The sequence below is a fragment of the Ovis canadensis genome, chromosome 8, assembly GCF_042477335.2.
Source record: "Ovis canadensis isolate MfBH-ARS-UI-01 breed Bighorn chromosome 8, ARS-UI_OviCan_v2, whole genome shotgun sequence".
In the NCBI taxonomy this organism is placed as follows: Eukaryota; Metazoa; Chordata; class Mammalia; order Artiodactyla; family Bovidae; genus Ovis; species Ovis canadensis.
In genome coordinates this window covers 40,367,030-40,383,365 of record NC_091252.1, presented here as the reverse complement: position 1 = coordinate 40,383,365, position 16,336 = coordinate 40,367,030, and the positions used below count along the sequence as shown (strand labels likewise).

At 47.1% G+C, this 16,336-nt stretch overlaps 1 protein-coding gene across 25 annotated transcripts in view; it reads right to left on the bottom strand.

Annotated features, from left to right (window-relative positions):
* Positions 1–16,336, bottom strand: part of SCML4 (Scm polycomb group protein like 4) — a 105,415-nt gene that overhangs the window by 29,287 nt on the left and 59,792 nt on the right. For 18 of the 25 annotated variants that reach the window (XM_069598217.1, XM_069598204.1, XM_069598219.1 and 15 more), the window contains 3 exons: positions 13,867–13,996; positions 10,707–10,907; positions 5,644–5,838 (listed from right to left, as the gene is read on the bottom strand). In XM_069598217.1, coding sequence (XP_069454318.1) covers positions 5,644–5,838; positions 10,707–10,907; positions 13,867–13,978 — 508 coding nt within the window. In that variant the 5' untranslated portion in view covers positions 13,979–13,996. The remainder of the gene's footprint in view (positions 1–5,643; positions 5,839–10,706; positions 10,908–13,866; positions 13,997–16,336) is intronic. The other 7 variants (XM_069598216.1, XM_069598226.1, XM_069598222.1 and 4 more) reach the window with 1 other exon arrangement.

The following is a 16,336-nucleotide window of genomic DNA, read 5'->3' as shown; positions in this document are numbered from 1 at the left end:
GGGAGCCTGTCAGGAACACAGGCTCTCAGCCCACTCCAGCCATCCTGAGCCAGAGTCCATATTTCATCAGGATGCCCAGGTGGTTCCAGGGCACAAAGTGGAGAAGCACTGGCTAAAGCTTATTTACAACTGAGACCTTTTTTCCCCAACATTCAGAGTGAAGTTGCTCAGTCATGTACAACTCTTTGTGATCCCATTGACTGTAGCCTACCAGGCTCCTTCATCCACAGCATTTTCCAGGCAAGATTACTGGAGTCGGTTGTCATTTCCTTCTCCGGGGGATCTTCTCGACCCGGGGTTTGAACCCAGGTCTCCCGCATCGCAGGCCGACGCTTTACCCTCTCAGCCACCAGGGAAGCCACCATTCAAAGGTAAAGTAAAATTGTTATCAAATCCAAATCCAGAACCAAAAATGCTATCAAATCCATGTTTTTGCTTCCACTTTCCTAAAGCACCCAGAGAGCTGCTCTCCACCCGATAACATGAACATTTGGCTGTCAGTTAATAGACATAGAGGAAAATGACTGAAATTCCCAATCTCAAGCCAAGAACTCCACGGTCCAGACTGAATTCAGGCAGCTGATTGGATCTGAAGCTTGTTTTCCCTGAACACAAGAGAAAGGTCATTTGATGAGAGAGTTTATGTTTGAAAGGTCTGAGAAAGAGATTTGGGAGAAGCATGCTCTCTGCTCCACTGTGAGCCCTTCTGCCTTGGTATCCTCATCCTCCCTTCTGGGGGATCCCACCCCAGGGCTCCTGGGGGGCCCTCACCTCTTACTGTCTGCAGCTGCTCTCTGCCATTGCCAGCTGTGACTCTCAGCTTGGAAGGGACCAGAGAGGACATCTTGCCCTTACATCCTCTGGATGCCTGAGTTCAGCCTGATGGCCCGGACAAGTGGACATCTGCTTTGTCACCAGTAATGAGGAGATCACACCATCCAAGCAGCTCCATCTACTTCTACACGGCTTTGACTTTTCAAAGATCTTTACAATGTCAATGCCACCTGACTCCCGAGGAAGCCATCTTCTGAGAGTTCCACTTTGTTATTCAGCTGCCAAGTCTGGGAGAGTATTCCTTACACCCATACTTCTCAAGCTTTAATGTGTCTTTAAACACCTGGGATCTGTTGTGAAGGAGTGAGGGAGGGCTGTTGAGCTTTTCCTTTCTCAGGTGATGGTGATGCTCCTGACCAGAACTTGAGTGACAAGACTTGAAGGTTAATTAACTATATCTTCAGGACCATAGAGAACAAATCCATGTAACTTGCTGTCACATCCTAGAACAGAAAATCATTTCTTTCCCAAATCATCCTTAAAAAAAAAAAACAAAAAACCCACCACAAACATCTTAGTTTCTTGTGTGTCCTGGTTTTGTATTTTCTTAACTGTCTGATTTACTGTCTTCTGGAAATGACCTAATGAATGCTGACAAACCCTCTAACTGTGTGGCACCAAGCCTGGAACACTCCAGCTTTGAATGAACAACCTTGGAGCAGAGCAGGATCTGGTTCAAATGAGTTCAAGACTGTATGATCTTGTTTAGGAATAACATGGATATGAAGCCTTAAGTCAACAAAGACCTCAGCCCTTTCCTCATAAATACACCTGCCTTTCTTGCCACAATGGTGGGAAAGTGGGTAATAAACTAATTCCTCATCCAAGGTAATAATAGCTTGATATGTTATCCTTTAAGGGAACTTTGGGGCTTCCCAGGTGGCACTAGTGGTAAAGAACTCACCTGCCCATGCAGGAAACATAAAAGACACAGGTTTGATCCCTGGGCCAGGAAGGTCCCCTAGAGAAGGGCATGGCAACCCATTTCAGTGTTTTTGCCTTAAGAATCCCATGGACGGAGGAGCCTGGTGGGCTGCAGTCCATAGGCTCGCAAAGGGTCGGACATAACTGAAGTGACTTAGCATGCACACAAGGGAACTTTGACAAAGCAGTCCTAAAGAGGCAATGTCTTATTCTAAAGGCAAACTCTTTAATGGTATCATCCTAGGCCCCACGCAGACAGGTAGGAGAGACATGTGCCAGGGGGCTGCTCAGAGCAATTTCCACAAGTTGGTTGATCTGGAGCAATTCATTTTTTCAAAGCATCCATGGGCTGGGGAAAGGTTCTTGACGACAACTGAAGTCATTGCTTCCAAAGCCATGACACCTAGGAAGGAAATCAGCTTTAGGTAGAAATACCTGCCCCAGTCAAGGGAAGAAACAAGGTGGCTACTTCCAGGAAAAAGACAGGAACTTCACTCAGCATGGTGGGTTTGGAACGGGAGAGAATATGGTGGAAATCAAGTCAAGGGTTTCCTCAATGATCACTTAAGGAAAGCTGGAGGGGGGTTCCTGGGACAGGATGTTAAAATGAAACTATTTTAGTTTTAGTTTTGGCTGAAGTTGCAAGACAATAGGATCCCCATACAACAGTCAAGTGTGGAAATCTTGCAAAAAGAGATGGAGGTGGTGGGAAGCCAGTTTTACAGCTGTAGATGACCACCCACATGCAGCGGCGCACCCAACTTCAGAGGCTGAAAAGCAGGTTGAATAGAAGATGACTTGTGGAGAAAAAAACTGTCCCATGTTCCCATGGGCTTCAGTGTGGCCCTGTGAATAGCTTGATCTCTGACCCTGGAACTCAAGAGACAGAAAGTATTATTGTTTCATTTCCATGAGAAAAAAAGTCTGATGGAAGAATAAAGGAGAGGTGGTGCAAAGATCAGCCCGCGAGCCCAGAGTTTGTTTGGGCAAAGGATGTGTGAGTGTTTCTAAGAGACCAGATCTGAAGTGAGATTAGCTTAGATCCTTTCTATGGGACTATCTGGAGGCACAGGGAGAGAAGCCAGAGATTTACCTGCAGATGCCTTGAGGCTGTGGGAAGAACTGCAAGTGACCAGCCAGAGAAGAGTCTTTGACAAGGAACGTGCAGATGAGAGATGGGGGAATCTCCAAAGGACCCATGAAAACAGTGTCAGATTTCATTTTCTTGGGCTCCAAAATCAATGCGGATAGTGACTGCAGCCACAAAATTAGAAGATGCTTCCTCCTTGGAAGAAGAGCTATGACAAATCTAGACAGTATATTAAAAAGCAGAGACATCACTTTGTCGACAAAGGTCCATATAGTTAAAGCTATGGTTTTTCCAGAAGTCATGTATGTATGTGAGAGTTGGACCATAAAGAAGGCTGAGCACCAAAGAATTGATGCTTTCAAACTGTGGTGCCGGAGAAGACTCTTGAAAGTCCCTTGGACAGTAAGGAGATCAAACCAGCCAGTCCTAAAGGAAATCAACCCTGAATATTCATTGAAAGGACTTATGCTGAAGCTAAAACTCCATTACTTGGGCACATGATGTGAACAGATGACTCACTGGAAAAGACTCTGTTGCTGGGACAGATAGAGGGGAAGAGCAGAAGGGGATGATGCAGGATGAGATGGTTGGATGGCATCACTGACTCAATGGACATGAGCTTGAGCAAACTCGGGGAGACAGTGAAGGATAGGGAAGCCTGGAGTGCTGCAGTTCATGGGGTCACAAAGAGCTGGACACGACTTAGCAACTGAACAATAACAACAACAAGAGCCCACAGGATGAAGAATCAGCTTGAAACACCCGCCAGAACCAGGGAGCCTCATGCCAGCTCACAGTGGGATTAGTCAAGCAAAAACTCTCCTACCTCTTGTCTCTCCTCTTTCCCTCACTTTGATCAAGAAGGATTTGGAATCACTGCTAGCTCCATACAGAAGGGACAAAAACACAGGACTAGGCAGGTGAAGAGAAGCCAACCATACCTTCCTTTGCTGCTGCAGGCAACTGGCCCAAAGCAGGGCTGTGCTGGGAATGGGGAGTAGTTACATCTTTGAGTGGAACTTTAAGTTTGATGATCACACTGACCTGGATATTAACTATTCACTAAAGAATGTTTTGTTTTCTGAAAGGAGCCAGGAAAGGCAGGAGATCTGCCCTAAATTTCATCCATGGACGTGGAATAAGTGGTCTCACAGGCGACATTTATTTCAAGGAGAATGGGAGACATGAGTTCTATGACTTTATGATTATGTCCCATAGGTCATTGCTTATTCAATGTAACGATGACTTAGGAGTTTGTCAAATGAAATCAGTCATCTGCTGTTCTCATTGCAAGATTCACTGGAAGATACATTAGCTTTACAAAATGTTTCTGAGTCAACCAAGGTTTATAGGAGAGGCCAGATTCATAGACTGTCAGAACCAAAAGGTTATACATGAGCAACTCAACCCCTTATTTCACACAGGAAACTGAGGCTCAGAGACATGAGACTTTCTCAAGTTCAGACATATAGAGACATCAAGAAAACACAGAAGTATATAGCATCTGCTCACACAGGCTATATTTAATTAGGTACCTTTCTTTGTAAAGGACAGATTTCTTCCTGTTTCCCAGGTCTCAGAGAGTTTAAAGTAAAATTGTAGACAAGGTTTTTGACATTATATGAGAAAAATCTATGCTAAGAATCTTCCCTGGTGTCCTCCTAGGTTTAAAATATAGCCACTCTGATTATAAGTATCCTGCTGCTGAACTCTCTAAACCTGTCTGTGAGCACATAACTGCAAATGTATTGGTTTTTTAAATTATTCACAGTGGTCACTCAATACCTCAAAAACCTCCTAAGGTTACATATTTGCCTTATTCCAAGACAGGGTCTCACAAGGTCCTTGGAATAGGAAAGGGGTCAGCAAATGTTTGCAGAATGACATAATGGCTAAATTTCAGTTTCACTATCTATGTTTTCTTTATGTATCAACAACACTGCTTCCAGAGAGAGAAAAAAGGCGACATGTCTTCTCATCCTTGAAACCTGAAATCTAGAATCTGGACTCATGTTCAACTCTTTGCAAATCCATAACTCAGGGCCACTATGTGGGGGATGAGCAGCTCCCACTGGCACCTAGCCTATTGGGCAGACAATGGTGTGGCAAGTTTGTCCATGTGGCCTTGCCCTTCCCACTGACCACTTCCCTACATGGAGCTATTGTGGAGCTGGTGGTACAAAAGGCATTCAGCTCCTGGGATGCATTCCATCCTGTGATGAGGGAGAAACACTAAATCTCACTGGAGGACATATATGATTTACAGCCAGGTCAAATTCCTGCCGTGATAGACACTCGATTACACCTTTTATTGACCTGGGTAGGAACCTGAGGCCCCCAGACAGGACCAATGTAATCAATTTGTTAGCCCTTGTTTCTTCAGGATTTCTTTGTTACTTAGGTTAGTAGTCCTTCAATTATTTGACAATGATGAATAAATGCCCAAGAGTCTTAATTAGAAGAGAGGAAAAAAGATCACCCATTACAAGTGATGCGGTCTCAGTGTCTACATTCTAATAACATAGGCCTAAAAGTTACAATGTCAGCCCTCAGTAGCTGGAGCCATCTCTTCCACTGCAGCCTGGGTGGGGACCGTCAGGGTGTCCTTGGTCTTGGCTGGCTCTCACTGTGCCTCGGATGCCCAGAGGGGCAGCTCATGAACCTCTAGTGGAAGGAGGGAACCTCTAGCTCCTAGAGCTCCCAGGAGCCCCCTCAGTGGCAGCCTCCTCTGCCCTGGGAGGTCAGGGACACCTGGAACCACCTGCAGGCCCGGAGGACAGACGGCAAAAGCCTACCTGGCTCCATCCTGCCTTCCTGGCTCTCGGGGGCATTGTCGGAGGCGCTGGTGCCCCTGGGGAAGGGCTGGTGGCTGAAGAGGTCGTCACATAGGAGACTTCGGCACAGCTTGGTGAGGAAGCGGAGGACGTACCCGACGCTATTCACCACGGGCAGGCTCCGCAAGTGCTGCTTCCCATCAAAGGAGGCGGAGACTGGAAGAGCACAGACACAGCTACTCAGAGCAGGACTCTGGAGAAAGCCACAAGCCCATCAGCCCTGGGGAACAGGTCTTGGTGTGGTCAGTTCTGCTGTGCTTTTAACCAAGTTTTATTCGGATTTCACCTGTTTTTTCACTAACATCCTATTTCAGTTCCAGGATCTCATTTAGGAGATCACATTGGCTGTACCTGTTGCGTGAACTCGGTGTCCTCGGGTTTGTGACTGCTCTGTCTTTTCTTGTTTTTCATGATCTTGACAGTCTTGAGTACTGATCACGTATTTTGTAAAATGTTCCTAAATTTGGTTTGTTTGACGTTTTTCTCATTATTTGACTGGGATTATAGTTTTTGGGGAGCTTCCCTGATGGCTCAGACAGTAAAGAATCCACCTGCAATGCAGAAGACTGTAGTTTGATCCCTGGATTGGGAAGATCCCCTAGAGAAGAGAATGGCAACCCACTCCAGTATTCTTGCCTGGAGAATTACATGGACAGAGGAGGCTGATGGGCTACACTCCAGGGGGTCGTAAAGAGTTCGACACAAGTGAGCAACTAACACTTTCACATGGGTTTTTGAGGAGGAAGACTGCAGAGGCAAAGCACCCTTCCTGTATCAAATAGACACATGACATCCCTGGGATGTTAACCTTCATCTCCTGGCCAAGAAAGTGTTTGCTATGTTTCTCCACTGTATTCTTCATATTCTGTTCCTGGGAAATAAGCCACATGGTCCTACCCACATTCAAGGGCAATAGAGGGATTAAGCTCTACCTCCTGAAGAGGGAAAAGAGGGAACAGTCCCTATATAATCTGAAATTCTTTCATAAGGAAGACTTGTCCCTTCTCCTCCACTTATTTATTTGTTTATTCATTAATATCACTGTAGACTCAATATATTTATGTTGTACTGTGGGTTGTCCAATACTATGTTATTTATTTTATTGCTAAATTATTCCAGTTTGTATCTTCTGGGAGCTTGCAGATTAACTCCTGTATCCCTATGACACACCCTCATTTTTTAAGCAACTCTAGAGAAACAGACTTGGTTCAAAGGTGGGTCTTGATAAATGTCTGTATCTAGATGTGTGTGTGTGTGTGTGCACGCGTGTGTGTGTTCAGTCCCTTCACGAGTGTCTGACTCTTTGCAACCCTATGGACCATAGCCTGCCAGGCTCCTATGTCCACCGGATTTTCCCAGCAAGAATACTGGATGGGTTGCCACGGCTTATTCCAGAGTATCTTCCCGACCCAGGGATTGAACCCATGTCTCTTGCACATCTCCTGCACTGCAAGCAGATTCGTCGTGCCACTGGGTATATATGTATATTTAAGTAAAACTGAGTTCATGCTGAGGGGTCCCACTCTAACCTAGGAGTCTTTATAAAAGAACTCCAACGGTGTTCTCTCCCCAGTGATGCTGGGTCACACTCAATTTCTCTAGGGTTACCAGAATTTTGAAGAAACACCCAGTTTCCTCCAGCTGAGAACTTGTTTCTTTGTGTAATCCTCCTCAGGGAACTCTGTTGCCACATGAAGCTCACACACCAGCTCCAGCGTGGGGAGCACCTGAGAAGATCCCCAGCAGGACGCTGCGCTCCCCTCCTCCCCCAGGCTCTGCCCTCAGTGCGCACAGGCGGAAGGCAATCTAGACTTTTATACTCTAGCTCCCAAAGGCTAGCACACTGCAAGGGCTGGGACAGGGTGACCAGAGCTGACTTTGATTTCAGAACTGAAAAATAAACTCTCTCTCACACACACACATTCAAATTAGAAATAAAAAGAAACATTTCTTTTATGTAACTTTGTATAATTTAACAAGAGCTTTCATGTCTATCACCTCATTTATGCTGTCTGACTGTCCTGTGAAGACAGTGGAAAGAAGGTTATGATCCCATAATGTAGACGAGAAACTAAGAAGGCCTGGAGTGTTTTTCCAGCTCCTGTGGCCTCTAAGTGGCATTTGCCTGTCACTTTAATACTCCATAATAATGCCTCTGATTGGGAGGGTCAGCAAAGAGCTGCCAAGGTGCTCAGTAAGGAGGATCTTGACCTCTGGGACATGCTGGAAAATCCCTCTTTGGGGGAGGGGGAGCATGGAGAGGCGGGCACCCCTGCTCACCTCCCATACCTTAAAAGACTAGGTGAGATGGAGAGTGACCACACAGCAGGAGGGTCTGGGGCATCAGGCCTGTGCCTTAGATCAGTGTGTCCACATTCCCAGAGATTCCTAGAAGCTCACACAGTGGGAAAATCCCACCTCCTGGAAGTAGACGTGTAATATGTGAGATCACAATAGCTACTCCTCTGGGAGAGCATGGCTAAGGTGGAGCATCACAACAGGTGTGCTGGGACTGAGCCGTGGTGCTGTGACGTGGGACCTCAGCCTCTGGGGTGGCCCGAGGCCCAGTCACGGAGGTTTCAGTTCTTCGGGTCCACGATGCCCGCACTAGTGTCACCATTTTCTACATGCTGTGCCCACGAGGATGTTTAAAAAGCAGTGTCTGAAGGCTCGGGTTCTAGGTGGAGAGCAGGGGAGCCTGGGTCTTTCTCCTTAAGCCCCTCCCTAAACCACCTTGGAGCAATCGTCATCTTGCTGGGCTTCCACATCACCACCAGAAAAGTGGAAGACCACTGAGCCGCTTCACAACCTCAAGGAAAGGCTCCTCAGTGCCACTGCATTCTCCAAGACCAGGCCCTCCACTCTGACCTTCCTGGGAATCCCTCGGCCAAGGGAAACTTGACAGGGCTCTGCCTGCTCGGGCATTGGTGCCAGGCTCTGCAGAACCTCCTTACCAGTGCCGAGGCCCCTGAGGCCACAGAAGGGCTGAGCAGCAGACCAGAGAGTTAGGGGTCTGCCCTCCCAGCCCAGAGGGCAGGGCCACAAAGAACCTGGGTGGGGTTCACTCAAGAGGGGGGCGGGCACAGAGCGCAGGAAGAGCTTTCTCTGAGCACTGGTCTGTGTCTTGAGCACTGCTGTTTAGCCAGGAAAAGGACAAGGCTTTCAACCTTGGAGAGCAGTCCAGGTTTGAGAATCTGGCTCTCAGATCAGGAAATAACAGCCAAGGAGCCCTCAGAGGTCTGACAGTGGGACTCTCCTCTTGGGCCCCTCTTAATCCTCTCTTCTGCCCGCATCTGCTAGAGTCTCTTAGAAGTCACCCTGGGTCAGACACATGCACACAGATCTCGCCAAGTTCTGTTTTAATCAGTTACCAGCAAGACAGACCCAGCTTCCTTCTCAGAGGGAGCTCCAGAAAGAGGGCTGAGTCAGGATGAGCTGGTGAAGCTGTGCTGCAAAATCTCCCCACCTGCAAACCCTGGTTATTGACCTGGAGTCCAGTAAAACACTCATGTTTTGGTTTTGCAGGACACAGCCACATTAGAGGCCCCTCTCTCAAATCCTCTCTTAGCCAGCCAGCAGGGTCACCTGTACTGCCCTGTGAATGGAAAGTTGTCTCCCTTTTGCCTGGGTATATGGAGGCTGTGTCCATGATGCTGGCCCAGAGAAGACACCAGGCTGTCCTCTTGGATTCAAAGTATCTTGCAAAGGTCTGGAGCTCCCAGGGCTTAAGGGCAAGTGATGACAACCACTGTACACGTGGAGAGGACAGACAGAGTCTTGGTCAGGGGAGCAGCTGAAGGGGGCAGAGCTCTGAAGTCTGCCTCTGCCTGTGGTGACAACTTCCCCTCCCTCTGGATGCTGTTCAGTCAGGGTGGAACCTGGAGGAGTGTGCTGACAGTGGGAGGTGGGATTGAGCTCTTGTTAAATACAAACAAAAACATATCTAGTGAGATAGGCTGAGACCGTGAACTTCCCCCACTTCCCTGCACTATGAAAAAGGAATGAAATGGAGGAAGGGAGAATATATAATGACAAAGGCTGATACGTCAGACAGGGTGGTCAGGAAAGGGATTTTTGAGAAGGTGGCATTTGACTATAAATCTGAAGGAAGTCTAGGAGCAAGTCACATGGACAGTTGGAGAAAGAACACTCCAGAAAGAGAGAACAGCAGGTGCAAATGTCCTGAGGTGGGAGGAGCATGGTTGGAGGACATAAGAAGGAAGCCACTGTGGCCAGAGTCAAGTGTGGGACTTAAGAGAAGTGATGAAAAAAAAAGAGAGAAGTGACCAGCGCCAGGTCACGTGGGGCCTGGGAGCCCTTGTAAGGATGTGAGCTTTTTCTGGGAGTAACATAAGAGCTGCTGAGGATTTGGAGCAGAGGAGGGGCATGATCTGGCTTAGATTTGGAAAGAACCAGAGTGGTTACTGTGGGTCATGAAAAGTGGCTTGATTCTGAACGTATTTTGAAGTTAGAACAATAGGATTTATTGATGAGCTGGAAGTGGAGATGAGAGAAAGGGACAAGTCAAGGGTGAGGATTCAGATGTCTAGTCTTCTTACCCAGGTCTAGGAGCCTTTTCTTCTCAAGCCCCTTTGGCACGCAGGCTCATTAAGGCCCCTGGAGCCCAGCAGATGGGGACAGACCCTGGCCACAGACCCCCAAGCCTGATTCAGCTGCTTTCCTCTTTGGCATACCCATGGATGCCATGCTTAGCCGCTCAGTCATGTCTGACTCTTTGCAACCCCATGGACTGCAGCCTGCTAGGCTCCTCTGTCGGTGGGGATTCTCCAGGCAAGAATACTGGAGTGGGTTGCCGTGCCCTCCTTCAGGGGATCTTCTCAACCCAGGGATTAAACTCAGGTCTCCTGCATTGCAGATGGATTCTTTACTGTCTGAGATACCAGGGAAGCCCAAGAATATTGGAGTGGGTATCCTATCCCTTTTCCAGGAGATCTTCCCAACCCAGGAATTGAGCCGGGGTCTCCTGCATTGCCCTCCTCATACAGCCCACTCCAGGGCCTTACCTGACACCATCTCGCCACCATAGCCCTGCTTGACCAGGGAGAAGACCAGCTTCTGCTGGTGGGCACAGTCGATACACGCTTGCACAGCCTGCTGCAGGACTGCCGACGGCCGCTCGGGCCCGAAGTGCTCAGGGAGCTGCTGCACCTTCCTCCTCTCCAGGTACGGTCCTGCATTGGCTTGCTTGTTGATGTAGAGGCAGACTGTGGAAACAGACCCACAAAGCCCTCAGTATCAAAGCACATCAGACCTAGGGTGGCTCCTGTATGTGGGGCTGGGCAGGGAGCGGGGAGCGAGGCGGGAGCAGAATGCCTCGGCCATGTCCCCTTGGCTCTGGCCTTGGGAAAGCTGAAAAGGCCAAAGTGGCACCAATTCTGCCCAACTTGACAAGTAAAAGAGACAAGAGAGTCAATCACCTCCAACTGCCAGGGCTTGCTCTCAAGACAGTCTCCTGGTTGGGAAGAGACAGACAGGAGTATCCCCTCCGATGTGTTCAAATCTGAATCGTAGACAGTTATGGACCGTGTGTACAAATGTATTTCTATGCTGGGAATATACACATATAAAATCTTCCCTCTGGGCAAACTGAGAGAGTAGCACTGAAACATATGCATTACCATATGTAAAACAGATAGCTGGTGGGAAGTTGCTGAATAACACAGGGAGCCCAGCCTGATGCTCAGTGATGACCTAAAGGGCTGGGATGGAGTGGGAAGTGGGAGAGAGGTTCAAGAGGAAGGAGACAGATGTATACTTATGGCTGATTCATTGGGTGGCAGAAACCAACGCAACATTGTAAAGCAATTATCTTCCATTAAAAAAAAAAACAACCTTCCCCTCCTCCTCTCAAGAAGCTCACAAGCTATACATAATGTTTGGCATTTGCCATCATTGTTGTTAACCTTCAGTAAAAAAAAAAAAAAAAAAATCAACATGATGCTAACCGATGAGTTCTAAAGAGAATTCTATCAACAGTCTCAGGGATAATGAACACTCGGTAGTCCATTTAGGTGAGCCCAATCAAAAGCCCCTGCAGTTTTAGTTGTTTCTTAAATTTTTTCCTTTTTATTTATTTTTGGTTGTGCTGGCTCTTTGGTGCTGCATGCAGGCTACCCTCCAGTTTCAGTACACTGGCTTCCCATTGTGGTGGCTTCTCCTGTTGTGGAGCACGGGCTCTACAGCATGGGTTCAGTAGTTGCAGCACATAGGCTTAGTTGCCCCGAGTCATGTGGGATCTTCCTGGACCAGGGATTGAACACGTGTCCCTTGCACTGGCAGGTGGATTCTTAACCACTGGATCACCAGCGGAATCCTCCCTGCAGTTTTAAATACATCATACTGGTAAAAAAACTTTTGAGCATGTGTCCCCAAATGTGTTTATGTATTTATAGGTTACAGACATTCTCAACCATATTAACATATTGCATACATTTAAAATGCAACCAAAAAATAGAAAAATTTAAAGGGTGATATAAAAAGAAATATTAATAGTAGGTATCATCTTTTCTTCCACAGGTTGATGACTCCTCTTATGTCTCCCTATGTCCCCAGCCCAGGTATGAGCATCTTACCTTGGGGGCCACTAGTGCAGAGGAGTGTTGAAGAGAGACTTTAAGAGGAAACCAAAAGAATTTTGGAAGGATTAAACAGTAATAACGTTGGAGAAAATTAGTTTTTACTGAGCAGCTACTATATAGTCCAGGCATTGTATATACTTTATCTTGTTTGATTCTCAAAATAAACCTGAGAACTAAACATTATTTTGTTGGTAATGAAGAAACTGAGGTAAAAAGTGGCTCCCCAGAAAGTATAATTAGTGATGCAACAGCGATTTGAACTCACGTCTTTCTGATGTCATGACCTGTGTGCTCTTTTCACTCTACCAGGTTGCCTTCTCCCCTACTAAGCCCAGATGATTCAGTAAAACCGAATTGACAAGGGACCTTCATGCCAGGCAGTAGTGTGCTAGGCCCTACAGAGAAAATGGTGAACCGAATCTACACGATCCCTGGCTTCAGAGAGCTTAGGGCCCAGCAGAGGAGATAGATCTACTCAGAGAACTACAGAAAGTGATGTGGGACCTTGGCTGCAAAAACACTAGGGCGGGGCTAGAAGAGCTCTTCCTGGGAACCCTGGCAGGAAAGTCAGTGAGGGTTTTTTTGAGGGCAGTGCCTGAGCTGAGATGGGGCTTCTCTGGAGACTCAGATGGTAAAGAATCTGCCTGCAATGTGGGAGATCTGGGTTCCATCCTTGAGTTGGGAAGATCCCCTGGAGTACTAAATGGCTACCCACTCCAATATCCTTGCTTGGAAAATTCCATGGACAGAGGAGCCTGATGGGCTGCAGTCCATGGGGTCGCAAGAGTTGGACATGACTGAGCGACTAAACCACCACCACTACCTGAGCTGAGATACAAGAGAGGGTGACCAGAGGAAAGATCATTCCAGAAAGAGGAGAGAGAATATGCAATGATCCTATGGTGGGCCCTAAAGACTAAAGCAGGGCCTTATAGGCCATACTGCAAAGTTTGGTTTTTACCTAACAGTATGGGGAGGGCACCAAGGAATTAAAGTGGGATGGGGCTGGGGGTGGTTTGTGATGAGGGGGATCTGTGTGTGTGTGTGTGTGTGTGTGTGTGTGTGTGTGTGTGTGTAAGAGAGAGAAAGAGACCATCCTATTGCTGTACTCTTGGGGTGGAACTGTCGGTCCACTGGTGGACACCCCATCAGAGAGACTGGGCAGAGCTCTACCCTGACTGGACTGGCTGGTACTAGGTGGGACTGGGGGACATCAGGATCCTTAGGAGATCTGGAAGCACAAACACAGGGACAGAAACTCTTTGAGGTGAGCAGGCTCGCTATTGGTACAAAGTTAACCTGTCTCTGAAGAGAAGAAGCTGGGCCAATAACCACTCTTTTTAGTCCCCATCCACCCACAGCAACCAGCTGAACTCAAGATGCATTGAAAAACAATTGCAAATAATTCAGGCTGTGAGACATTTAAATAGATGTTCTCAGAAAATTTGGTCAGTCCATGTGCTGTCCAGCTAACACACATTAAATCGTTCATTTGAGCCATCACGGTGGTGGCTCACTCGTTCACAAAAGAACTTTAGCTTGTGGACAAGTCATCACAGCCTTGGAGTTCATTCACCTGACCTACCTGTGAGAGCCTGTGAGGCTGCCAAGCTGGGTACGGTGGCTGCATCCTGAGGGATGGAGCTGAGATCGGGCTCCGGTGTGCTCCGTGGAGGAGACAGGGCTAAAGGAGTCATGAGGACCCGAGACTTGAGCTGCGAGAGAGAACCCATGGAATCTGTGAAAAATCTGGAGATGCCCCCCTACACCTTCCCAGGCTCATTCCTGGGCTCAGTTAACCACCGCTACTCCATCATGCTTCCACTCCTTTCTACTGTGCTGCTTTGGAAGCTGAACTTCAGATTCAAGTTCATGATCTAGATTCAAGTTTGGATCACACCCAGAGCTGAGCTCTGCATCCCGTCCTTACAGTGGAGCCGCCCAGGAAATGACTGTGTCAGGCAGTGGGTGTGAGACACACAGAGGTGTGAAGAGTTGAAGCCCGTAAGCCTCCTGAGGGCAGGGTGCAGGGTGGGGTCAGTTCCCCCACCTGAGCCCCTGTGCTCCTGAGGTTCCTGCGACAGGGTTTTCCAGCCAGCCAGCCAGTGAGCAGCACTGAAGCTCTGTCTACTCTGCTGAGCTTTCTGCTTGCTGAGCTTTCTGCTCACGGAGCACACTGGATCCTGCTGGCAAAGAGAGCAGGAGCTGGTCTTCCAAATGCTTCTCAGGGTTTTTTCCCTGCAGTGGAGCCTAAGAGTGCAGATGAGTGCATTCTTTGGTAGTGACAAGCAGCCACCTTGAATGTCGCTCACTTGAAACCACAAATGAGGAGCTGAAATTGGTTGTTATGGATTAAGGGAGAGATGACTGGGTGATGGATCAATACCAACAAATCACTCTTTTTACCATGATTCAACAGACAAGTTTCTAATTTCAGTTCTCCACCCTAAAAATATGAGTAAGTCAGTTACTTCACCTCTTCACTGCTGACCTGTGTTTCAACCCTGCTCCAGACTGCTTTTCATTGCTGCTTTCTTTTTTAATGGCTTGTTTCATTTTTTAATGGATAAAATAAAACAAAATGCTGCTATCTTGATTTCTAATACCGTTCTTCAATCAAAAGAACCAGGTATCCTTGGAGAAATGGCTGATTCTAGGGCTCGGGCAGGAAACATACAAGATGAGCCTGGGTCATCTTACTGTGCCAAAAAGTAGGAAAGTATTAAATTTAAAAACCACCTACATACACAATGAAAGGGGTAGGTCACAGGGACACAGGGGTCATCTGAAAGAGTTTCAATGGTCAAACCAGTAGCAACACGAGCAACAGATAAAGAAAGTAGTAAACAAACAAACAAACAAAAGTCTATAGTGAATATCCATGACTCCATACTCACATAAACGAATGACTGACTAAGTAAATATGTGGGGAGAATAGACAAATCTCCCAGGTATAACAATTCTAAGTATTTTATTGTGAAGCATATCTCCTCGCTCCTGAGTGTGGGCCACGCGTAGTGACTTTCTTCCAAAGAGGACAGTATGGAAATGGGGAAAAAAGTATCTTTACAGGAGATAATCCGGTCAAACACCACCTCAGTTAGGGGAGCCAGATCACCATCCACAGTGATAAACCATGTCAATAGTATGCACCCTTGATAAGACATGATGGTAATGGCACCTTACTTGTGAGACCTCTTTTCCAAAAACCCATAATCCCAATCTAATCATGGGATAAACTTCAAACAAGTCCAAATTACAGAATATTTCACAGAATGAAAGTGAAAGTGTTAGTCACTCAGTTGTGTGACTAACACAGCTTGCGACCCCATGGACTGTAGCCTGTCAGGTTCCTCTGTCCATGGGATTCTCAGGCAAGAATACCGGAATGGGTTGCCATTCTCTTCTCCAGGGGATCTTCCCAACCCAGGGATCAAACCCAGGTCTCCCTGCAGGCAGATTCTTAAGCATCTGAGCCATCAGGGAAACCCTTACAGAATACATGACCGATACTCCTCAAAACTGCCAATGTCATCAGGAACAACAAAAGCTAAGCAACTTTCACAGCCCAGAGGAGACATGGTGACCGAATGTGTGATGAGGTATCCTGGATGCATGCTGTAACAGAACAGGGGAAAAGTAATGAATCTCATTCAAATAGTGATATGATTTAACAATATATTATTATTAATTCACTAGCTGCGACAAATGTAACACAATAATGTAACATGTTAACAATAAGGGGAACTAGGTGTCTGGTATATGAGAATCCTCTGTTATCTTTGCTGCTGCTGCTGCTGCTGCTGCTGCTGCTGCGTTGCTTCAGTCATGTCTGACTCTGCAACCCCATGGACGGCAGCCCACCAGGCTCCCCTGTCCCTGGGATTCTCCAGGCAAGAACACTGGAGTGGGTTGCCATTTCCTTCTCCAATCTGTATCTTTGCTACTCTTCTCTAAATCTAAAACTATTCTAAAATATAGTTTATTTTAAAAATCTTAAAAAACAGAATCTGGCAGGATAAACTGGGTAAAACAAATAGGAAGGAAGAAGAGGA